Raw genomic sequence first — 24,801 nt, 5'->3', positions numbered from 1 at the left:
TCATGAAAGTTTGACAAGCCGGCATCCGAAGGACAAGGCTCTGTTTATCACCTGTTCACTCACTTCTTTACACCCAATTAGAGTTATTTCTCGCGGTCTTTCACAATTCCTCACCACCTCCATTACCCCTTTATCTGTCACTTCTTCGCAAAATCCAATGTGCAAATATTGGAGATTTCGACACTTATTTCCAATCATTGCCATTCCATCGTCATTAAGTCGTGGCACATTAGCTTTCAAAGTCTTCAAATTCACTGCAGAATAGTCAGAACAGCATCCAAAAACATCTGAAACCTCAAGACAATCAATATGCAGTTGCGTTATGGCGGGGCATCTCCTCAAAACTTCTCCAATGCCAAAATAGGAGAGGTGGAGACAATGACTTACATCAAGGAACTGAAGATTTGGACAAACTTGCCCAATGTTCTGGAGTGTCATATCAATCAACCAACTATTCCCGCAAATATCAAGGTGTCGCATACAATAGTGTTCATGCAAATAATTTGGAGAAAAATTATCCATCTCTTGTCCTCTCGTGTGTGCCATCTTAAGTGTTTCAAGTAAAGGGCAACTTTTTGTGAGGTTGTAAAAGGTGATACTAGTCAACCCAATCGAAGAATCCAGATTTATATAAGTTAGATTAGAGAGATACTTTGCTAAATCGTCCATACTTGTGTCTGTGAGTGGCCACCCCCTTAGGGTTAACTTTTCCAGTGTCAGTTGACACACTTGCAAAAGCATTTTTAATCCACCATGGATTTCAGAATACTGGTCCTTGATGACAATGAACTTGAGCTTTTTTAATGGAGGACGTGCTTTTGCGAGTAAACAAATATGCTTGTCCGAAATGAGATCTCGACTCATGGTGAGAGAATACAGATTTTTGGCATTGGTGAACGCGTTTTCCACTGGAAAAGAGAATGCAGAATGTTGTGATGAGTTTGATGACCACAGTTGTAGCGAGAGAGAGGTCAAATTGGGACTATGCTGCATCACAAAACCAATTCCATCTCCAGTCACACGATGTTGACTGATGCCCCATATGCGAAGACTGATTTTCCTTAGTTTTATACATTTTGTGGAAAGAGAAATAAGCGATTTATCAGTTATGAAACAAGCATTACCAGTAAATGCAATCTGCTTCAACTCTTTAAGCTTCGATGCCAATGCATCAACACCATCATCAGTTATACAACTTATACCTGCCGCAGCCATATCGTAGGCTGTAGAGTTACGCACACTAATCCTTAATTCCTCTAGCCGCGGGAAACAAACTCCTATCAAAACCAAATCGTTGTCTTGCATATAGATCAGTCCAGAGCAATCCAATACCTTCAAAGTGTTCTTTACATTGTTATTGAACGCCAGTGCTGTAAAACCATCTCGCGGAGGTTCTGTCCAACCACCAAATTTTATGGCTTCGAGATTCAACACTCCGAACTCTGCAATCTTATCAACCAGCCCATCTGTGTCTTTCTGGGCATAAGTGTTGATGACTATTCTTTTGATGTGTGGAAATCTTTGAAGAAGATTCTCTAGTAGAGGGAGTGTGACGCCTTCTACCTTTAAGTTAAGCTTCACCCGATTGGATATAGAAAGAAATCGCTTTGAGACCAAAGATATCGAATCCAAGTCGCAATCATCATCTTCTCTAAGTTTTTGAAATATAAGTTCCCAGCAATCATCTGGGAAGTGACCATTTCCTTGTTTCTTCATTGTTGATGAGTTTGAGAATAAAAAAAGGAGAATAAATTCTCCTTCTTTGTGCAGTAACGCATATATATAATATAAGTTGTTGTATGCAACAAGGGCTCAGATCCTCATCACAAAAAAGGATACCGAAAAAAGTGGAAACAGAGTAGGTTAGACTTTATAGAGCCCTAGTTCTAGGGTTAATAAACGAACCGAATGAGTCGAACAGTTAACCTTAATTGTTTAAGATTGGTTTGAAAACTGAACGAATTTCAAAAACGGTTCGGCTAACAAGTGTCCCTGAGGCTAAGGGCACAAGTTAAGGTGCAATTAATATGGAATGTTCTCCAACATTAATGTCATTTTCTAAAATAAAGTAAACCAAATCTAAATAACAGATACTTACTCCACTATTTTAGGTAGGGGTGTTCAAGAAAACCGTCCGAACCGTAAAACCGGTCCGATCTGGACCGAACCGTCCAATTTGGTCCGGTTCGTGGTTCTATGGTCAGGTAATGGTTCTAAAAAAATAAGAACCGTTAATTTTGATTCGGTTATTGGTTCTCAATTAATGAACCGTGGTTAGAACTGAACCGGACCGTTTAAAACCAAGATAAATATAGATATACATATATGTGTGTGTAATTAAATATGTACTCGAATTGGTAGGTTAATCTTTTCCTTGCTAAACTTAATCTATTTAGAGATGAAATTTCAATTATTAGGAAAGCTTTTATTTTCTTCCTTCCTTTTCTATTCCATGAAATTATCTTTCTATTTCTTTAATTTTATGAGTTCATATATTGTAAATAAGTGTTTGATGCTTATTGGATAGAATCGGAACCGAACAAAAACTGAACTGGTCTTGCGGTTTGGTTCTGGTTAGGTTCTATGCATATATTGGTTAAGTTCTGGTTCTCAATTTTCTAGAACCGTTTGAAATGGTCCGGTTACTGGTTTTCTAGAGAACCGGACCAATCCGGACCGTGTACACCCCTAATTTTAGGGGGGCGGATCCCGTCTATTTGCTTGGGGCCAGTTCGGTCCATTTGGTGCATCTGGGCCATACAAAAATATTTTGGAAGGCTCAGATTTGAAGGGGTGTTTTTATTAAAAAAATATAAAAAAACACTCTCTTTAAATTTGGGCTGTCCAAAACACTTTTGGATGGCCCGGATGCACCCAAATGGACCAAATTGGTCCGAAGCAAATGGACAAGATCCGAGTCCTTATTTTAGCATCTAATTAAATATCTACCATAATAACAAATACTTACTCCACTATTTTAGCATGTAATTAAATATCTTGCTTGAAGAGAGGCTGTTCAATGAATAAACCATGGGCTAAGCCTCATGTTGTCGCCGTTGACTAGGGCTGCTAAACAAACTAAACAGCTCAAGCCAAGCTCGAGCTCGGCTCGAATTTTGGCTTGTTCAAACTCGATTGAAAAAAATATAAGCCAAGCTCAATCACATTTTTTTTGTTTGTTTACGAATTCAAGCCAAGGTTGAGCATATGAGTATTTGGCTCGATAGACTCATGAACAAAGATGTCTTTGCATAAATTATTAAAAATTTAGGGTAGATTTAATAAATGTCCCAAAAAATGAGATCAATGTCGGCCTTTTATATAGATATTTTCACCAATTTTAAAGTACCAAATAGAAAATATCCTACGTGAGATATGGAAATTTAAGAGTTTGAGGGTTTTAAATTTAATGAAGGTAGCTAGTAACTGAATTTTATGTTTATGAGTTTTTTTCCCTAGATTAATGAGGGTAGTTCTTCTTTATGGCAGTTGGTTCTCACCCACTTGTTGACCTCAAACTCATGTGAGCCCCCAAGAACTCAGGCACAGCAAAAAATGAACCAAATCATTTGTAAATTGTTTGAGACTCGATTCATTCAAAGCCCGTTCGAGTTTTAATTGATTCCTCTATTAAACGAACCAAATATGAGCGCTTCATTTTATGCTCGTTTAATGAATGAGGCAAGCATAAATCTAACTGTATTAATTCGCCTCAATTAAACTCGCAAACCTAAACCATAAATATGTCATGAGAGTTTTATATATAAACTTGAATATGTATAAACTTCTATATCAATATAGTGAAAATTTTATAACTTGCACAAGTGTAAACTTATACAAGTAATGTACACTTATATATCTTTTTATATATATATATATAATTTTGAATATGGATGAACTTATTTAGTACGTAACAATATTTTTATATGGGGAAAATGATGATCAAGGACGTGTTTTGATAATTAATACCGGCCAAGGACATGCTGAGAACATTTGTTAATGCTAAAAATGTCCTTGATGGGTATTAAGTATCAAAACACATCCTGGGCCGTCATTTTCCCTTTTATATGTAGCTCTAAACTCGTAATTCGTAGGACCTGGAGACCCTGCCAAGCAGGGGTGCCGAGCACATCACGGCCGTCCAAAAGTGTTTTGGACGGCCCAGATGTAAAGGTATCGAACGGATTTAAAAAAAAAGGAAAAGGAAAAAGATGTTTCGATCCGGGCCGTTGATTCCGAGATGAACGGCCGGATTGGCCGCTCGGCACCCGCTTGGCAGGGGTGCCGCTCGGCAGGGTCCCCGGGTCCGTAATTCGTAGCGGCCAAGAGCAATTCGTAGTGGCCAAGTGCAATTTGATGCGGCCAAGAGGAATTCGATGCGGCCAACTGCAATTCGATGCGGCCAAGAGCAATTCGTAGCGGCCAAGTGCAATTCGAAGTGGCCAAGTGCAATTTAATGAGGCCAAGTGCAATTCGAAGCGGCCAAGTATTGTATTTCAATGAGGCCAAAAGTAATTTGATGTGGCCAAGAGTAATTCGTAGAGGCCAAGTGCAATTCAAAACAGCCAATAGCAATTCAAAGCGGCCAATTGTAGTTCGATGCGGCCAATAGTAATTCGTAGCGGCCAAGTGCAATTCGAAGCGGCCAACAATAATTCGATGCGGCCAAGTGTAATTTGAAGCTGCCAAGTACAATTTGATGCGGCTAAGTGCAATTCGTTGCGGCCAAGTGCAATTCGATGCGGCCAAGAGTAATTCATAGCAGCCAAGTGCAACTCGATGCGGCCAAAAGTAATTCGATATGGTCAAGAGTAATTCGTAGCGGCCAAGTGCAATTCGATGCATCGTTAATACTCGTGAACAAGTTCAAGCTCGACTCAAACCTATGGAACTTCAACTCGATCGAGAATGCAAGTCCAAACTGGGTGGGTAGCCTTCTGGGTTCTTACAAAAAAAAAATGGTTGGCATCTTTACTCTACGGATGATTTTATTTTTGGACTTAAGTATTGTGGAGTCTTTATAAGTCATGTGGGGTGTGTTGGGTGTTGGTGGGGTCTGGCGTGGGCTAGTGAGTAGGTCTGGGTTGAGTGAGAAACTTTTGGTTGCAAATCGGGTATCACATGGTACCTGTGCAACACATCCAAGCCGAGCAACCAACGGTTCTGTTTCGATGTGTCCAAATTTTCGAAGAAGATTGGGGAGTAAAGGGAGAGTCTTGTTGTGTACGTTCAAGCTATGCTTCAGCCGGTTGGATATCGAAAGGAACCGCTTTGAGACCAAAGATACTGATTCCAATTCACGCTCATCATCTTCTCTCAGTTTTTGGAATATAAGTTCCCAGCAATTATCTGGGAAGTTACCAGATCTTTGTTTCTTCATTATTGATGAGTTTGAGAAAAGAAAAACAACAAATTGGTCTAAAGTCCAAAAGAAGAGGTTCCAAAGCAGATTTAGTCCAACTTAAGTTTCAATGATGTGCAAAGTCCATTAATGAAAATGTTTTGGAGTTTAAGGTCCGTGAAAGGATCAAATTGCCTTTAATGAGACAAAGGCCTTGTTTGGCTAACACAAAAAAAATGTCTTTTTTCATTTAAATTGACTTTAATAAGATAAGGGCCTTGTTTGGCTAACACAAAAATGTCTCTTTTTTTTTATTTTGACCATTGACCGACGTTGACTGGTGTATCTATTCACTTTTGGTGTATCTGTTGGTTTTTTTATTTTTTTTATTTTTTTGACCGTTGAACGGCGTTGATTGGCGTTGACCGGTGTATCTGTTCATTTTTTTTATTTTTTTGACCGTTGACCGTTGACCGGTGTATCTGTTTATTTTTTGTGTATCTGTTGTTGATATATTTGTATTTTAAGTGGAGGTTGTGGTGGTAGAGGTGGTGGTGGAAGTGGAGGTTGTGAATCTGTTTTGGTATATCTAATGTTGATATATCTGTATCTGTTTTGTGTTGGTGTATCTGTTTTGGTGTATTGGTATATTTGTATTTGGTTTGTGTTGTGTTATGTTGGTGTATGTGTTTTGATATATTTATATCTATTTTTTATATCTATTGTTGGTATATTTGTATCTATTTTGGTACATCTGCTATTGATATAACTATATCTGTTTTGTGTTGGTGTATCTGTTGCGATATATCTGTTATATCTGTTTTGGTGTATCTGTATTCGGTATATCTATATTTGTTTTGTTTTAAGAAAAAAAATAGACTTTGTTGTGGCGGTGGCTGTGGAGTGGTGGTGGTAGACATGGTCGTGGTGGTGGTAGACATAGACACCTGACCCTAACGAAATATCATATAAACACTTGATGTATTAAAAACACTCATCAATTAAACTCCTACCGTCAACCTCCGTTCAAAAATAAACGAAATACATGTTGCAAGAGAGAAGCTGGAGCAAACCCCAGCAGATATTGTTGGTATATTTGGTATATTTGTATATATTTGTATCTGTTTTGGTACATCTGCTGTTGATATAACTGTATCTGTTTTGTGTTGGTGTACCTGTTGTGGTATATCTATTGTATCTATTTTGGTGTATCTGTATCTGGTGTATCTGTATTTGTTTTGTGTTATGGTGATGGTGGTGGCAGTAGCGATGGTGGTGGACCTGATTGTGGAACTGGAGTGGTGGCAGTGGCGGTGGACTTGATTGTGGAACTAGAGTGGTGGTGGTGGTGGTGGAGTGGTTATGGAAGTGCTGAGGGGGGTGGTGTGGTGGAAGTGGTGGTGGTGGTGGTGGTGATGGTAGAGTGGTGGTAGAGGTGGTGGTGGAAGTGGAGGTTGTGGTGGCATGGTGGTGGTGGTGGCGGCGGCGTGGTGGTGGTTGAGTGGTGAAGGTGGTGGTGGAGGTGGTGGCGTGGTGGTGATAGAGTGGTGCATGGTGGTGGTGGAAGTGGAGGTTGTCGTGGCATGGTGGTGGTGGTGGTGGCGGCGTCGTAGTGGTGGTGGTGGAAGTGGTGGTTGAGTGGTGGTGGTAAAGGTGGAGGTGGAGTTGGTGGCGTGGTGGTGATAGAGTGGCGGTGGAAGTGGAGGTTGTGGTGGCATGGTGGTGGTGGTGGTGGAAGTGGTGGTGGTGATGGAGTGGCGGCGGTGGTGGAGTGGTGGTAGAGGTGGTGGTGGAAGTGGAAGTGGAGGTATGGTGGCATGGTGGTGGCGGCGGCGGCGTCATGGTGGTGGTGGTGGGGGCGGCGGCGGCGGCGGCGTCATAGTGGTGGTGGTGGAAGTGGTGGAGGTGGAGGTGGTGGCATGGTGGTGGTGGAAGTCGAGGTTGTGGTGGCATGGTGGTGGTGGTGGAGAAAGTGATGGTTGAGTGCTGGTGGTGGTGGTGGTGGAGGTGGATGTGGTGGCGTGGTGGTGATGGAGTCGTGGTAGAAGTGGTGGTGGAAGTGGAGATTGTGGTGGCATTGTGGCGTGGTGGTGGAAATGGAGGGTTTGGTGGCATGGTGGCGGTGGTGGTGATGGAAGTGGTGGTGGTGGCGGCGTGGTGATAGAAGTGGTGGTGGAAGTGGAGTTTGTGGCAGCATGGTGACGATGGTGGTGGCATCATGGTGGTGGTGGTAGAACCGTAGAAGTCGTGGTTGGGTGGTGGAGGTAAAAATAAAAATTCAACAGATACAACAAAAATGAATAGATACATCAGTTAACACCAGTCAACGGTCAAAATTTAAAAAATAAATTAAACAATCAGCAGGTACACCAAAAATGAACAGATACGCCGGTCAATGCCTGGCGACTTCCGAGGGTATTTTTGAGAGACCGCGTGCTAATTGTCCTAGAGACTATAAGGAAAAAAGTAGATGGACTAATTGTGGCATAAACCCTTAGACTATGTCTTCCTACTCAATTTACCCGAACAAAAAACAAGAAATTTACAAAATAGGTTAAATGTCTTGTAAATTTCTTGTTTTTTGTTCAGGACAGGTGTATTTATAATGGGTATATATCGGTGATGTATTAACGTATCTATAAGTAAGTACAAGAATTGGGAAAAAAGATAGGAAACGAAGCACGTAGGAATAGGACTCAACAAAAAAGGGCGTTTTAATAGGTTTGGGAAACATCAGGTTTCCTTTTTCCCCAAGGAAATTTTGTTTCCACTCTTCTTTTTGCAAATAATCCTTTTCCCAACAAGTTTTGGTTTCCATAGTAATGCAGTATAAACCTATTTACATATCTATCAGAGAAATTCTTGGGTGCAAATAGGACACGACTGACGTGGTACCTGACATGCACATCCGGGCCGTCCAACAAAGCAGCCGACGGTCCAGATCGTAACACAGTTTTTCTTTTTTCTTTTTTTTTATTTAAAAACCCATTTTGGTACTTTCAATCCAGACCGTTGGTTGTATTTTTGGATGGCCTAGACGTCTGCGTCGGATACCCGATCTGCAACCAAGAATCTCTCTATCTATCAACATATGTATGCGCTGATTTAGGACTATGTACGTTTTTCTCTGTTTTCTGAAATATCTACTTTCTTTGTTTCCAAAACAAAGAAACTACTTTTCAGATGATTACTCATCAATAATGGAGAAACAAGGATGTGAACTTATGTTCCAAAAACTGAGAGAAGATGACGAGCGTGACTTGGATTCGATATCTTTGGTCTCAAAGCGGTTCCTTTCAATATCTAACCGGGCGAGGCATAGTTTGAATACCGGGTGAGGCATAGTTTGAATGTAAATGCCAAGATGCGCCATCTGCTCCCAAATCTTCTTAGAAGATTTCTCCAGATCACTTACATAAAATCTACCGACTGTGACATCTTGATATCTCCGACAATATGTGGGTGAATGATACAACGCTCGACAACTGTGGGCAGGTTCGCCCAAATCTACAGTTCCACAGTGTAAGTGATTGTCAGCGCCTCACCTATCTTGGCATTGGAGATGTTTCGAGGGGATGCCCGGCAATAAGACAACTCAATATTGATTGTCTTCAGGTTTCAGATATTTTTGGGAGATATTCGGACAATTCTGTAGTGAATGTGAAGACTTTGAAAGCTGGTGGGACACAAATCAATGATATCGGAATGGCAATGATTGGACATAGGTGTCCAAATCTCCAATATTTGGACATTGGATTCTGCAATGAAGTGACAGAAAAGGGGGTAATGGAGGTGGTGAGGTACTGCAAAAGACTGAGGAATATAAATCTAATTGGGTGTGAAAATGTGAGCACCTATATTTTACCTCAGATGGTGTTTTTGAGGTCCTCACTGAAGAAAAGTTGAACAGATGGAGTTGGTTTGATCTCAGTGAATAGATGGTAAACACAGTCTTGTCCTTCGGGTGCCAGCTTAGCGTACGTCCATGACTCTGCTTTGTTGCCATCCGTATGCTTGTGATCGCCAACAAAACTTTGTTTTATTACCCTTATGAACTTCTAGTTCTTCCATTGTTTACCTGTTTTTCTTTTTTATGTTCTTGCTGGTCAATTGTCTTTTTTGAATCACTATGAAAGAGTGTTTTTTGTGTATCTATTTACTTTGAACTCACCACTACAGTCAGTTTCATACATATGCATTCCAACAGCACTGTTCTTTATTTCACACCGACGGCAATGTGCTCCTCTGCAAATTTTTTGTTTTATGTTTGGAAGAAATAGCAACTTCTGTTATTACCACCTAATTTTGGGACGTTGCTGCAACTAATACACTAGTAGAGATAGAATAACCATACGATGTGTCAGCAAAAACAGTTAGAATCTCTGACATGGGAACAAATCCGCTATGGCTTAGAGATTCAATAAACCAGACAGCGAAATCTGATCGACAAGTCCATCTATGTCCTTGCGTTGCGGGCATCAGTGTCAATGACTATCGTTTCGATGTGTGGAAACCTTCCAAAAAGATTTGGGAGTAAAGAGAGTGTGTCGTACGCTTCACCCGATTAGAAGGGTCCAATGAGGCCTATAAATAACAATGTATTCTTAGCCAGTAGTACCTCCCCAATCAAACCTAGATTTAGTCTGCAGGACAACCAGAGGAGTCAAGAACTGGACATGGATAGAACTGCCCTTGTTCGCAAATAAGGTCCGTCCTTCAAGGTGTACCGAAAGCTACCAGCCGACCACATGAGACAAGCTGGGGCACCACCACCAAAGGCCGCTCTAAAGCACCCGGCCACTGGCCCAAGTAGGCACCACACAGAAGAGGGTCGCTTGGCTTCGGCGATTTTTATAGTGGTCTTGTTTCTAATCAGTTTTCATGAACGAAACCCAAACAAATTTATGGTTTGATCCCACCAACTTTTAGTACTTTAAAAATATTATTTATTGATACATAATGGGTCTTCATCCAATTTGAAATGAGGGACATACACGCATTTTACCGAAATGCATCATTTTTTAACCCATCGAGGGTAAAATGGTCACTTCCTTTGATGTAGAAATGATTTTTAATCCAAACTACTTGGGCTAGAAAGTAAATTGGATAAGCTTTCTAGCGGTTTAAACCACGTGCAAATTGGAGTTCGGGAGTATTCGGGCCAAGTCCGGAAAGTTTGACATGTTAAGCAGCATTAATGCGCCTCAGGCGCAATCCTATGCGCCCAGACGCATATAAATGTGCCCCGGGCGCATCTTGAACATTGCACAACTCCAACTTTGCGAACTTGCCCCGGACACTCTTGAACTCCAATTTGCGTGTGGTTTGAACTGTTGGAAAGCTTATCCAATCTACTTTCCTACCGAATTGGTTTCGATGAAAAATATTTTGTACATCAAGATACATGACCATTTTACCCTCAACTGGTCAAAAATTAAATTATTAAGTAAAATACTCGTATAGCTCTCATTTTAAATCAAATTAAGACAAATTATATAATTATAAGGTTTTCACTGTACTAAAAGATGATGGAAACGTACAATTAAAATGTTGATGTTTTATTTATGAAAAGTTTGTCAAAGGAAGACCGATTCAAAGATCATCGGAGCGACAAAGGCTAAAAGTACGTTTTGGCACCCACTTACACATTTTAAGTTCCATTCGATGCACACCTCCCTAGTTCAAGGGTACTCATTCATTCTGTAAGAGTGTCCACGTATGAATATAGGGCTCTCCGCACTTCATTAAATAATCAGAAATCGTTTCATCACCAGGATTCACCCAAGCTGAGACTTGTGATGAGGGTGAGAGATAACTAGAGGGAGTCGAGCTCGGAGGGGTGCTCCTCTATTCTTTATTTCAGACCAATGGCACTGTGTTCTTTCTGTAAATTTTTTGTTTTCTGTTTGGAAGAAATAGCAGCTTCTGTTATTACCACCTTATTGTCATCGCGTTGGGACGTTGTTGCAACTGATACACTAGTAGAGATAGAATACCATTTGACGCGTGTCGGCAAAAACTGTAAGAAGCTCTGACATACAATTGAGTTGTATACGTTTTCACTAGTTACAGATTTGTAATTACTGGTTCTGTAAAACAGACTTGCAGAAAAAAAACGTCGAGTACATTATCTCTAGTTCGACTGGAGTTCTTGACTCGACAAGGAAGGTAAAATTCAAATGCTGCAGAAACTGGTGTCTTTGCAAATTCTGAGAAGCTCTCACATGAAACTTACTGTTGGACACTAAGACCTTGTATAGTTGTATGTATGAAGAAAAAACTTTCTGTCAAAAAACTTGTAGCAAAACTTACAAGTGAAAATTAGCTATACGTTTACTAGAGTAATGGCAAGTTCCGGTATATATCTAAGAGAACTTTGCTCAATCATATAGTTGTGTTTGTAGAAACTTTATATCCATCTAAAAACCAATTGGCAATGAATGGAGAGGTCCTAGATGTTATTAAGTGATCACCCATTCTACTCCCAAGCAATGTGGGATTAATGAATGGAGAGGTCCTAGATGTTATTAAGTGATCACCCATTCTACTGTCTTCCTCTGACGAGCCCTACAAAATTAACGTTTCATGGACCGGGAATAGGGAGACATTTTGCGAAACAGCTATTCAGATGGTTTTTCTTAATGGAGGCAAACCCAAGTCCATGTGCCCCCAAAGTCTTAACTCTCTTGTGTCTTTTGCGTTCAGGTTGTGTCGCTCTTTGTTTTTGTTCTTCACAGACACACAGACACTCACTCACATAGAAGCATTGGACCATGACAAGATTGTTGTATGAATATTATGGGACAACTCCTCTAAGAGGGCTACAGCAGCTTGGGCGGCCTTTCATGAGCACATGTAAAATTGGTTATGGCAGGAAGCATATGGTCATGACATCGCCAGTGACTAGGGCTACAAACGAATCGAGTTGTTCATGAGCAGCTCGAGGCTCGGCTCGGCTTGATTCATTGAGTAAGGGGCCGAACTCCATCAAAATTTTTGGGTCGTTAGTAAACGAACCAGCCGAGCTCCAGTTAGCCATAGCTCGGCTCATATAGTACTCAAATCGATTTCGTGCTCTCAAATTCTAAGCAAGCTTGAGCTCAATCATGTGGGCTCAAGCTCACTGAAAATTAAACGAGCCGAGCTCGAATACCTAAATCTTGGCTTGACTGGAGGCTTCACAGTGGGGATGGACTAGGGTTGATGGAGTTGGGGGATTTACGCTAGAACAGTTGTGTTTAAAATCGTTAGACGTATATGGGCCGTTTCTAGATTCAGTTGTGTTTCTAGTGTTCTTCTCTCTTTTTTCGCATATGATTGGATATCCGGTCCAACTCACTCGGTTTGCAAAATATGGTGATTTCCGAAACAAATTATGCAAATTTTTATGTATCTTTTTAAATTTAAAAAACGATATATAATTTGAAGCATATGGTGGGGTACCGGTGCACCACATAAAATGTCCCTTCAAATTGTGAAATAGGGTAGCAAAATACAGTTTCGAAGATGCTGTAAGAACCCTAGAAATTGGGGGTGCAAACGAGCTGAACTTTGTAGTGTTCGAGTTCGGCTGTTTACTAGCTAAACAAGCCTAAACGCAAGCTCGAACTTGGCCGAGCCTGATTAATTTACGAAACGAGCCGAGTTTTTCAAGCCGAGCCGTGCTCCAGAGAGTGTACGTTGAGCTCGGCTGGTTTAGCATATGATCCTAAAATTGAAGCTTGATCTCGGCTAGATTACTAAAAGAATCGAGCTGAGGTAACCCCGAGCCCTAATGTGCTGGGCAACTCAGTTCGTTTGTAGATCTACTAGAAATTATGAAGCAATCCATCTCTCCCTCTCTAGCACGTTTCTTTATTCCATCGGGGGGTGTGTCGATCGGGTGTGGATGGGGTTTGTCTGGTGTCTGTGTTAGTATCTTTTGTGTCTGTGATCATTAGATTTGCTATTATCATGAGGTGGTTTGGTGAGTCTTTCTGAGGTAGTGAGAAGATGGTCATAGCCTCGCTTACAAATGTACTAAGCTTAGTCTTTTGTTCATGTAAACTCATAATTGAGGCCAGTCCTGATGAGGATTATTTTCATAAGTTTATCTTTTTGGGTTGGTATTTTGCCATGTATAGCTTCGGGTTTGCGCGGCCAACTGCAATTCGATGCGGCCAACTGCAATTCGATGCGGCCAAGAGTAATTCAATGCGGCGAAGTGCAATTCGAAGCAGCCAAGAGCAATTAGAAGTGGCTAAGTGCAGTTCGATGCGGCCAAAAGTAATTTGATGAGGCCAAGTGTAATTCGATGCGGCCAAGTGCAATTCAAAGCGGCCAAGAGCAATTCGAAGTGGCCAAGTCCAATTCGATTCGGCCAAGTGCAATTCAAAACGGGCAAGAGTAATTCATAGCGGCCAAGTGCAACTCGATGTGGCCAAATGTAATTCATAGTGGCCAGAAGGGGAAAACAGTGTAGGTTAGACTTTATGGAGCCCACACAATTTAGTTCTAGGGTTAATAAACGAACCAAATGAGTCGAACAGTAAACCTTAATTGTTCAGATTGGTTTGAAAACTAAACGAATTTCAAAAACGGCTAAGGGCACAAGTTAAAGTGCAATTAATATGGAATGTTCTCCAACATTTAATGTCATTTTCTAAAATAAAGTTCACAAAATCTAAATAACATTTACTTACTCCACTATTTTGGGGGGGGGGGGCAGATCCCGTCCATTTGCTTGGGGTCAGTTCGGTCCATTTGATGCATTTGGGCCACACAAAAGTGTTTTGGATGGCCCAAATTTAAAGGGGTGTTTTATTAAAAAAATAAAAAACACTCACTTTAAATTTGGGCCGTTCAAAACACTTTTGGACGGCCCGGATGCACCCAAATGGACCGAATTGGTCCGAAGCAAATGGACAAGATCCGAGTCCTTATTTTAGCATCTAATTAAATATCTACCATAATAACATATACTTACTCCACTATTTTAGCATGTAATTAAATATCTTGCTTGAAGAGAGGGCGTTCGATGAACAAAGCGCGGGCTAAGCCTCATGTTGTTGCCATTGACTAGGGCTACTAAACGAACCAAACAGCTCGAACTAGGCTTGAATTTTGGCTTTTTCAAACTCTTTTGAAAAAAATATAAGCCAAGCTCAATCACATTTTTTTGTTTGTTTATTGTAGAGACCCGTATTTTTCAGAAAATATTTAAAGATCATATAAATGTCGAAAATTGGGAATAATGAGAAAAAGTGGTTTAATGGGTGATTAATTGATTTGGGGATTGAAGTGAAAGAATAGAGTGTTGAGGGATTAATGTGCTTGGGAATGAAAGACCTTTTTTTTTGGAAGTTAATCTCAAGTAGTTACGTAGCATCTTTGTATTAACTTTATTTTAACAGAGATGTAATTGTAACTTATTATCTCAATCCTTTTAACTAAACATTTGTAACATTCTAAACAGGATCGTACTTGCATTTATGTATATTTAGGGCCGAAGCGCCACAGTTGTAAATCTTTAATCGTGGGGATTTAAATTGTAATTTAAGACAGATGGAAATTCTTTTGGGTAATATGTAGGATATGCGAGGTTCTTTATTACTTAAATATGTTGAAAATCGAGGGCGTGACATTTATGAATTCAAGCAAAGCTTGAGCATATGAGTATTTGGCTCGATAGACTCGTGAACAAATATGTCTTTCCATAAATTATTACAAATATAGGGGTAGATTTAATAAATGTCCCAAAATATGAGATCATTGTCGGCCTTTTATATAGATATTTTCACCAATTTTAAAGAAGCAAATAGAAAATATCCTATGTGAGATATGGAAATTTAAGAGTTTGAGGGTTTTAAATTTAATGAAGGTAGCCAGTAATTGAATTTTATGTTTATGAGTTTTTTGCCTATATTAATGAGGGTAGTTCGTCTTTATGGCCATTGGTTCTCACCCAGTTGTTCACCTCAAACTCATGTGGGCCCCCAAGAACTCAGGTACAGCAAGAAATGAACCGAATCATTTGTAAATTGTTCAAGACTCGATTCAGTCAAAGCTCGTTCAAGTTTTAATTGATTCCTGATCTATTAAATGAACCAAATATGAGCACTTCAATTTTATGCTTGTTTAATGAAAGAGGCAAGCATAAATCTAACTGAATTAATTTGCCTTGCGATTATGCTCGGAAACCTAAACCATAAATATGTCATGAGAGTTTTATATATAAACTTGAATTTGTATAAACTTCTGTATCAATATAGTGAAAATTTTATAACTTGCACAAGTGTAAGCTTATACAAGTAAGGTAAACTTATATATCTATTTTTTTTTGTTATAATTTTTAATATGGATGAACTTATTTAGTATGTAACAAGATTTTTATATGTAGCTCTAAACTTGTAATTCATAGTGGCCAAGAGGAATTTGATGGGGCCAAGAGCAATTCGTAGCGGCCAAGAGGAATTCGATGCGGCCAAGAGGAATTCGATGCGGCCAAGTGCAATTCGAAGCCGCCAAGTGCAATTTGAAGCGGCAAGGAGGAATTCAAAGCGGCCAAAGGTAATTTGTTGCGGCCAAGAGTAATTCATAGTGGCCAAGTGTAATTTGAAGCAGCCAACAGCAAGTCGAAGCGGCCAAGTGTAGTTCGATGCGGTCAAAACTAATTTGATACGGCCAAGAGTAATTCGTAGCGGCCAAGTGCACTTTGAAGCGGCCAACAACAATTCAATGCGGCCAAGTGTAATTTGAAGTGGCCATGTACAATTTGTTACGGCCAAGAGTATTGTGGTCTTTATAAGTCATGTGGGGTGTGTTGGGTGTGGGTGGGGTCTGGCGTGGGCTAGTGAGTAGGTCTGGGTTGAGTGAGAAACGTACTTTTGGTTGCAAATCGGATATCACGTGGTATCCGTGCAGTGCATCCGAGCTGAGCAACCAACGGTTCGGTTGCATTTTTGGATGGTCCGAATGCGCTGCACGGGTACCATGTCAGCAATACTCTATTTGCACCCAAAAATTTATCGGGTTGAGGAGTTTTTGATGGGTTTTGTCTTGGTCTATGTTGGAGTCTTCTGTGTCTGTTATTATGATCGAGGTGCTTTGGTGAGTCTTTTTGGGATAATGAGAAGATTGCCATACTAAAGCTTAGTGATCTTTTGTTCATGTAGACTCATTGGGGCCAGTCCTGATGTGGATTATTTTCATACGTTTATCCGCACGAATCCTGAGATTCTCTAGCCGTGGGAAACAATCTGCTATCAAAATCAAATCGTTGTCTTGCATGAAGATCAGTCCAGAGGAATCCAATACCTTCAGATTGTTCTTTATGTTCTTATTCAACGCTAGTGCCTTAAAACCATCTCGTGGAGGTTTTGTAGACCACCAAGGAAACTTCATGGCTTGGAGATTCAATTCACCAGACCGAGGAATCCGATCAACGAGTCCATCTATGTCCTGTATCTTGTCGTAATTAGTGTCCATAACTATTGTTTCGATGTGTCCAAATCTTCGAAGAAGATTGGGGAGTAGAGGGAGAGTCTTGTCGTGTACGTTCAAGCTATGCTTCACCCGGTTGGATATCGAAAGGAACTACTTTGAGAACAACGATACCGAATCCAATTCACGCTTATCGTCTTCTCTCAGTTTTTGGAATATAAGTTCTCAGCAATCATCTGGGAAGTTAAATTTCTTGTTTTTTGTTCAGGACAGGTGTATTTATAATGGGTATCTATCAGAGAAATTCTTGGGTGCAAATAGGGCACGACTGACGTGGTACCCAACATGCACATCCGGGCCGTCCAACATCCGGGCTGTCCAACAAAGCAGCCAACGGTCCGGATTGAAACACAGTTTTTCTTTTTCTTTTTCTTTTTTATGTAAAAACCCTTTTCGGTACTTTCAATCCGGACCGTTGGTTGTATTTTTGAACGGCACTGACGTCCGCGTCGGGTGCCCAATTTGCAACCAAGAATTTCACCATCTATCAACATATGTATGCGCTGATTTAGGACTATGAACGTTATTCTCTGTTTTCTGAACCATCTACGTTCTTTGTTTCCAAAACAAAGAAACTACTTTTCAGATGATTACTCATCAATAATGGAGAAACAAGGATATGGTTACTTCCCAGATGATTGCTGGGAACTTATATTCCAAAAACTGAGAGAAGATGATGAGCGTGACTTGGATTCGATATCTTCGGTCTCAAAGCGGTTCCTTTCAATATCTAACCGGGTGAAGCATAGTTTGAATGTAAATGCCAAGATGCGCCATCTACTCCCTCATCTTCTTAGAAGATTTCAACACATCAAAAGCATAGTCATCTGTTTTGATTTTAAAAAAGATGTAGATGGACTCTTTAATCAGATTGCACGGTCTGGAGTACTGAATCTCCTAGCCATATGGTTTCTGTGGAACACCACAGAACCTCCGCGAGATGGTTTTAGGGCACTTGCGTTGAATAAGAACATAAATAACTATTTGAAGGTATTGGATTGCTCTGGACTGTGCTCTATGCAAGACAAGGATTTGGTTTTGATAGCGGATTTGTTCCCACGGATAGAAGAACTCAGGCTTAGAACGGATGCTTATATCTGCAATGATGGTGTGGCACGTATAACAGATGATGGAATTGATGCGTTGTCATCCAAGCTTAAGGAGTTGAAGGAAATTGAGTTTACAGGTTATGCTTGTTTCATTACTGATCAATCCCTTATTTCTTTATCCACAAATTGTGCGAAACTGAGGAAAATTAGTCTTTGCATTTACAGTAGCTGTCAACATTATGTTGCTGAAGATGGCATTGATTTTGTGGTGCGGCATAGTCCCAATTTGACCTCTCTCTCGCTAGAATTGTGGTCGTTACAACATTTTGCATCCTCTTTTGCAATTGGAAACGCGTTAGCCAATGCCAAAAATCTGCACTCTCTCCCCATGACTCAAGAACTCATTTCGGACAATCATATTTGCTTAGTTGCCAAAGCATGTACTCCGTTAAGAAAGCTCAAACTTGTTGGCTTCAGTGGCCAGTATCCTGAAATCCATGGGGGATTAAAATTTCTTTTGCAAGCATGCTAATTGACACTGGAAGAGCTAACCCTGAGAAATTGGGCCCTCTCAAACACGGGTATAAGCGATTTGGCTCAGTATTTATCTAATATAACTTCTATAGATCTTGACGGGGTTGACTAGTGTCACCTTTTACACCCTCACAAAAAGTTCTCCTTTACTTGAAATTCTTATGATGGCACGTACTAGGGACAAGAGATAGATAATTTTTCTCCAGATCCCATACATAAAAACTACCGACTGCGACATCTTGATATCTCCGACAATATGTGGGTGAATGATACAACGCTCGACAACTTTGGGCAGGTTTGCCCAAATCTACAGTTCCTCGGTGTAAGTGATTGTCAGCCCGTCACCAGTCTTGGCATTGGAGAAGTTTTGAGGAGATGCCCTGCTATAAGACAACTCAATATTGATTGTCTTCAGGTTTCAGATATTTTTGGGAGATATTCCGACAAGTCTGTAGTGAATTTGAAGACATTGAAAGCTGGTGGGACACAAATCAATGATAAAGGAATGGCAATGATTGGACATAGGTGTCGAAATCTCCAATATTTGGACATTGGATTCTGCAATGAAGTGACAGATAAGGGGGTAATGGAGGTGGTGAGGTGGGCAAAAAGACTGAGGAATATAAATCAAATCGGGTGTGAAAAAGTGAGCACCCATATTTTACCTCAGATGGTGTTTTTGAGGCCCTCACTGAGGAAAAGTTGAACAGATGGAGCTGGTTTGATCTCAGTGAATAGATGGTAGACACAGTCTTGTCCTTCGGGTGCCAGCTTAGCGTACTTTCATGACTCTGTTTTATTACCCTTATGAACTTTTAGTTCTTCCATTGTATACCTGATTTTTTTTTTAGGTTCTTGCTGGTCAATTGTCTTGTTTGAATCTCTATGAAGGAGTGTTTTTTGTGTATCTATTTACTTTGAACTCACCGCTACAGTCAGTTCCAACAGCGCTGTTCTTTATTTCACACCGACGGTACTGTGTTCCTCTGCAAATTTTTTGTTTTCTGTTCGGAAGAAATAGCAGCTTCTGTTATTACCACCTAATTTTGGTACGTTGCTGCAACTAATACACTAGTAGAGATAGAATAATCATTCGATGTGTCAGCAAAAACTGTTAAAATCTCTGACATGGGAATAAATCCGCTATCAAAATCAAATCATTGCCTTGCATAGAGATTAGTCCAGAGCAATCCAATACCTTCGGATTGTTCTTTATATCCTTGTTCAACGCCAGTGCCTTAAAACGATCTTGCGGATGTTTTGTCAAACACCAACAAAACTTTATGCCATGGAGATTCAATAAACCAGACAGTGAAATCTAATCGATGAGTCAATCTATGTCCTTGCGTTGCGGGCATCTGTGTCGATGACTATGGTTTCGATGAGTGGAAACCTTCCAAAAAGATTTGGGAGTAAAGAGAGTGTGTCGTACGCTTCACCCGATTAGAAAGGGTCCAATTAGGCCTATAAATGACAATGTATTCTTAGCCAGTAGTACCTCCCCAATCCAACCTCGATGTAGTCTGCAGGACAACCAGAAGAGTTAAGAACTGGACATGGATAGAACTGTCCTTGTTCGCAAATAAGGTCCGTCCTTCCATGTGTACCGAAAGCTACCAGCCGACGACCTGAGTCAAGCTGGGGCACCACCCCCAAAGGCTGCTCTAAAGCGCCCGGTCACTGGCCCAAGTGGGCATCACATAGAAGAGGGTCGCTTGGCTTTGACGATTTTCATAGTGGTCTTGTTTCTAATCAACTTTCATGAACGAAACCCAAATAAATTTATGGTTTGATTCCACCAACTTTTAATACTTTAAAAATATTATTTATTGAAATATAATGGGTCTTGATCCAATTTGAAATGAGGGACATACACGCATTTTACAGAAATGCATCATTTTTTGACATCGAGGGTAAAATGGTCACTTCCTTTGACGTAGAAATGATTTTTAATCCAAAATACTTGGGCTAGAAAGTAAATTGGACAAGCTTTTTAGCGGTTCAAACCACGTGCAAATTGGAGTTCGGGAGTATTCGGGGCAAGTCCAGGAAGTTTGACACGTTAAGCCGAATTAATGCACCTCAGGCGCAATCCTATGCGCCCAGGCACATCTAAATGTGAGCCAGGCGCAATCCTATGCGCCCAGGCGCATGTATGAAGGAAAAACTTTCTGTCAAAAAACTTGTAGCAAAACTTACAAGTGAAAATTAGCTATAGGTTTACTAGAGTAATGGCAAGTTCTGGCATCTATGACAACCCTGCTCAATCAAATGGTTGCGTTTGTCTTTCTTTGATGAGCCCTACAAATCTAACGTTTCATGGACCGGGAATAGACTGACGACATTTTGCAAAACGGCCGTTCAGATAGTTTTCTGAATGGAAGCAAACCCAAGTCCATGTGCTCCCAAGGTCTTAACTCTCTTGTGGCTTTTGCGTACAGGCTGTGTTACTCTTGTTTTTGCTCAAACACACAGACACTCACGCACATAGAAGCATAGCGGCTTGGGCGCACAGAACTTGCATTCGTGTGTTACATCAACATTAATTAGAGCCCGAAGTCAGGGTGTCAATGGGTTAGTAATAGATGACTATTCGAGATGAACTAAACAAAAGAGGGCGCACAGGTCTACCACAAAACATAAGCCTAGTTAGAGGCTTTTTCGCCCTCTAGGAAAGGGGTAGAAGGACGACGAATCGCTTTTAAGGTGAACTTACTTAGCCTAGTAGCCAGGTTGACTGGTACATGGGAGCGATATTGAATCCAAGCAATTATACTCTCTCTTCCAGAGAACCGGATTAGAGAACTAGAACATGAACCAGCTCTATGTAATATGTATTCAATTCGCGGGCTTTCTTTTCAGAAAGGTTAATAACCAGTAAATGAGTTAAGGCTCTGTATTAAACAAATTAAATTAGCTAAACCTCTCTTAGGACAGCTCTATACAGGTTGTGGAGCCTTTAATTATGCAGTGATCAGTCTTAACAACCTACACAAACCACTACTACTGTACTAGTGTATTATACTAACTTATCTTGGATAAGAAAGTCCAAGGAAAAAATCAACACAGTCACTATCCCCGAGGCCTTTCATCGAGATACAACTATCCGTAGTTGTAAAAATGTTATGCAATGAGGATAGGAGAGACCACCATTAAGACTCCAGGCATGCTTTAGCTTCAGTCATTGTTGTCAACGATCTTGCGATATGATTCTTGCCCAGACAAAAGAATTCTAGTCGAACAAGAGACAGAGTACTTGAGATTGTTTTTTACAGAATCAGTAAGCTATGATGCCCACCCTGTACATATATAACTAGCTATGACACCTTGTAGGCTTGTACAGACACATAAAACTAAGCTATATGCCAAAGACGCAGATAATGTGACTATACAGGTTGCATTGTGTTATCTCTACCTGAAGTATAAGTTGCACCAGTGACGCCAAAGATCGAAACCAAACAACGAACACACAAACACACAATCAAACACAAGACAAGATATACGTGGTTCCCCAAATTCGGATACTTCACGGGGACAACGGTTTCTTTTTGTAATGAAGGAATTTGTGCGTCTACGAACTCTCTTTCATTCCTGATAAATTCATGCCATCCGGAGGGCTCACTCTATAGGCAAAGTCTTTTGATGACTACCCAAAATAGTTGAGAAATAGGCAGCACAGTCGATAAAATGGTACAAAAACTATGAATATTTCTTGCAAACAAAAAATAAAATAAAAAAGAGAAGGAACAGAATGGAAAACAGAAAAAAGATCCCACATCACTTGTAAGAGTGGTTCAGACAAAACAATTCCTTACCAGACTATCAAATGTTAAAACAGCCAACTCAAAATTAATGTGGGATAAGTTCTTCCAATCCTCACACTTGCTGCCTCTGATCCGGACGTGGAGAGGTAAATAAATGATCTATAACATAGCGATCATAACAGAACAATGTGTGCTTAAGGCACAAACAACGGGACAATCAATCAAATGAGCCTTATCCAAAAGCCTTCCACCCTCTGGAAGCTTACCTCCGTTACCATGTTAAAATTTCATCAAACTCAAAATCAATTGGCGAAGAAACAAAAGGCTGCCCGGAGCGGAGAGGTCGCCCAACTTGGTGGCTAGATGTTCCTAAGGGAGGGGCATTGAAAACGCCATGAGGTAAAATATAGGAGTAGGTGCTCAATTTTTCACACCCAATTAGATTTATATCCCTCAGTCTTTGACAGTTCGTCACCACCTCCATCACCCCTTTATCTGTCACTTCTTTGCATAATCCAATATCCAAATATTGGAGATTTCGACACCTATTTCCAATCATTGCCAATCCTTCATCGTTAATGTGTGTCCCACGAGCATTCAAAGTCTTCAAATTCACTACAGAGTTGTCAGAATTTCTCCTCAAAAAATCTGAAACCTGAGTAAGACCATCAATATTCAGTTGTGTTATTGCAGGGCATCTCTTCAAAACTTCTCCAATGCCAAGATTGGTGAGGCGCGGACAACCATTTATGGAGAGAAATTGTAGATTTGGGCAAACTTGCCCAAAGTTCTCGAGTGTCGTATCAGTCAACCACATATTCTTTGAGATATTGAGGTGTCGCATACTGTAATTTTTATGTAAGTAATCCTGAGAAAAAGTATCCATCTCTTGTCTTATGGTATGTGCCATCGTAAGTATTTCAACTAAAGGACAACTTTTCATGAGAATGTAAAAGGTGTCACCAGTCAACCCAAAACATCCATCAAGATCTATAGAAGTTAGATTAGAGAGATACCGAGCGAAATCACTTATATGTGTGAGGGGCCACCCTCTTAGGGTTAGCTCTTTAAGTGTCGACTGACATGTCTGGAAAAACAATTTTACTGCCCCATGAGTTTTAGGATACTGGCCCCCCAAACCAACCAACTTGACCTTCTTTAATGGAGGACGTGCTTTTGCGACTAGATAAATAATACGCTTGTCGGAAATAAGTTTTTGACTCGTGAGAGAATGCAGATTTATGCCAAGACTAAGTCTCCTCAATTTCGCACAATTTGTGGATAGAGAAATGAGCGATTTGTCAGTAATGAAACAAGCTTCACCTTTAACCACAATCTTCTTCAATTCCTTAAGCTTTGATGCCAGTGCCTCAACACCATCATCTGTTATACGTGCTGCAACCTCCCCATTGACCATGTCGGAATCCTCACTAATCTTGAGTTCCTCTAGCCGTGGGAAACAATCGGCGATCAAAACCAAATCGCTGTCTTGCATTGAGATTAGTCCTGAGCAATCCAATACCTTCAGATTGTTCTTTATATTCCTATGCAACGCCAGTGCTCTAAAACCATCTCGTGGAGGTACTGTCGAACACCAAAACTTTATTGCTCGTAGATTCAATAATCCGGACCGTGCAATCTGATCATCAACAAGTCCATCTATGTCTGACTGTGCAATCTGATTATCAACAAGTCCATCTATGTCCGACTGTGCAATCTGACCATCAACAAGTTCGTCATCAACAAGTCCATCTATGTCCGACCATGCAATCTGATCGTCAACAAGTTCATCATCAACAAGTCCATCTATGTTCAACTGTGCAATCTGATCATCAACAAGTCCATCTATGTCCGATCGTGCAATCTGATCATCAACAAGTCCATCTATGTCCGACTGTGCAATCTGATCATCAACAAGTCCATCTATGTTCGACCGTGCAATCTGATCATCTACAAGACCATCTATGTCCGACTGTGCAATCTGATCATCAACAAGTCCATCTATGTCCGACCATGCAATCTGATCATCAACTAGTTCATCATCAACAAGTCCATCTATGATCGACCGTGCAATCGGATAATCAACAAGTCCATCCATGAACGACCGTGCAATCGGATAATAAACAAGGCCATCTATCTCCTTGTGGGCATGGGTCTTGATGACTATGGTTTCGATGTGTCGAAATCTTCGAAGAAGATTCGGGAGTAGAGGGATTGTCTCGTCGTTTACATTCAAGCTAAGCTTCATCCGATTAGATATCGAAAGGAACCGCTTTGAGACCAATGATATCGAATCCAAGTCACGCTCATCGTCTTCTCTAAGTTTTTGGAATATAAGTTCCCAGCAATCATCTGGGAAGTAACCATGTCCTCCTCGTTTCTTCATTGTTGACGAGTTTGAGAAGAAAAAAAAAACAGATTAAATTTCTTTCTCTTTGTTCATAATATATAGGAAGTATTGATGATGAATTGACGTAAATTTAAGTTGTTGTATGCAACAAGGGTTCAAATCCTCGTTAAAAAAGGATACGGCAGAAAACCTAAACAAATTAGGAAAAGGAATGAAGAGGAATGGCAAAAACACCACTCGAGAACCTACACCCAAACATACACTACATAGTTATCCTACATG

At 40.5% G+C, this 24,801-nt stretch overlaps 3 protein-coding genes across 3 annotated transcripts; 1 reads left to right on the top strand and 2 right to left on the bottom strand.

Moving 5' to 3' along the window:
- LOC131326393 (uncharacterized) lies at positions 1-1,716 on the bottom strand. Its single transcript, XM_058359170.1, has one exon. The coding sequence runs from the start codon at positions 1,714-1,716 to the stop codon at positions 1-3; it is 1,716 nt and encodes a 571-aa protein (XP_058215153.1).
- Positions 1,717-16,820: 15,104 nt separating this feature from the next.
- Positions 16,821-19,111, top strand: LOC131326386 (uncharacterized). Its single transcript, XM_058359159.1, has 4 exons — positions 16,821-17,035; positions 17,335-18,354; positions 18,396-18,471; positions 18,584-19,111. The coding sequence occupies exons 1-4, from the start codon at positions 16,821-16,823 to the stop codon at positions 19,109-19,111; spliced, it is 1,839 nt and encodes a 612-aa protein (XP_058215142.1).
- Positions 19,112-22,260: 3,149 nt separating this feature from the next.
- LOC131326378 (uncharacterized) lies at positions 22,261-24,555 on the bottom strand. The gene has a single exon (XM_058359148.1). The coding sequence runs from the start codon at positions 24,553-24,555 to the stop codon at positions 22,441-22,443; it is 2,115 nt and encodes a 704-aa protein (XP_058215131.1). The 3' UTR covers positions 22,261-22,440.
- Positions 24,556-24,801: the final 246 nt, after the last annotated feature.

The sequence above is a fragment of the Rhododendron vialii genome, chromosome 1a (assembly GCF_030253575.1).
Source record: "Rhododendron vialii isolate Sample 1 chromosome 1a, ASM3025357v1".
NCBI classification, from domain to species: Eukaryota; Viridiplantae; Streptophyta; class Magnoliopsida; order Ericales; family Ericaceae; genus Rhododendron; species Rhododendron vialii.
The sequence above is the reverse complement of the archived record's forward strand: the minus strand, read 5'-3'. Positions and strand labels throughout refer to the sequence as shown.

What these genes read in the sequence shown, in the direction of transcription:
- LOC131326393 (XM_058359170.1), bottom strand. Translation starts at nt 1,716, where the DNA reads ATGAAGAAACAAGGAAATGGTCACTTCCCAGATGATTGCTGGGAACTT.
- LOC131326386 (XM_058359159.1), top strand. Translation starts at nt 16,821, where the DNA reads ATGTGTCCAAATCTTCGAAGAAGATTGGGGAGTAGAGGGAGAGTCTTG. An exon ending in CTTGTTGGCTTCAGTGGCCA is followed by an intron (nt 18,355 to 18,395) that starts GTATCCTGAAAT and finishes TTCTTTTGCAAG; the next exon opens with CATGCTAATTGACACTGGAA. An exon ending in GGTATAAGCGATTTGGCTCA is followed by an intron (nt 18,472 to 18,583) that starts GTATTTATCTAA and finishes GGCACGTACTAG; the next exon opens with GGACAAGAGATAGATAATTT.
- LOC131326378 (XM_058359148.1), bottom strand. Translation starts at nt 24,555, where the DNA reads ATGAAGAAACGAGGAGGACATGGTTACTTCCCAGATGATTGCTGGGAA.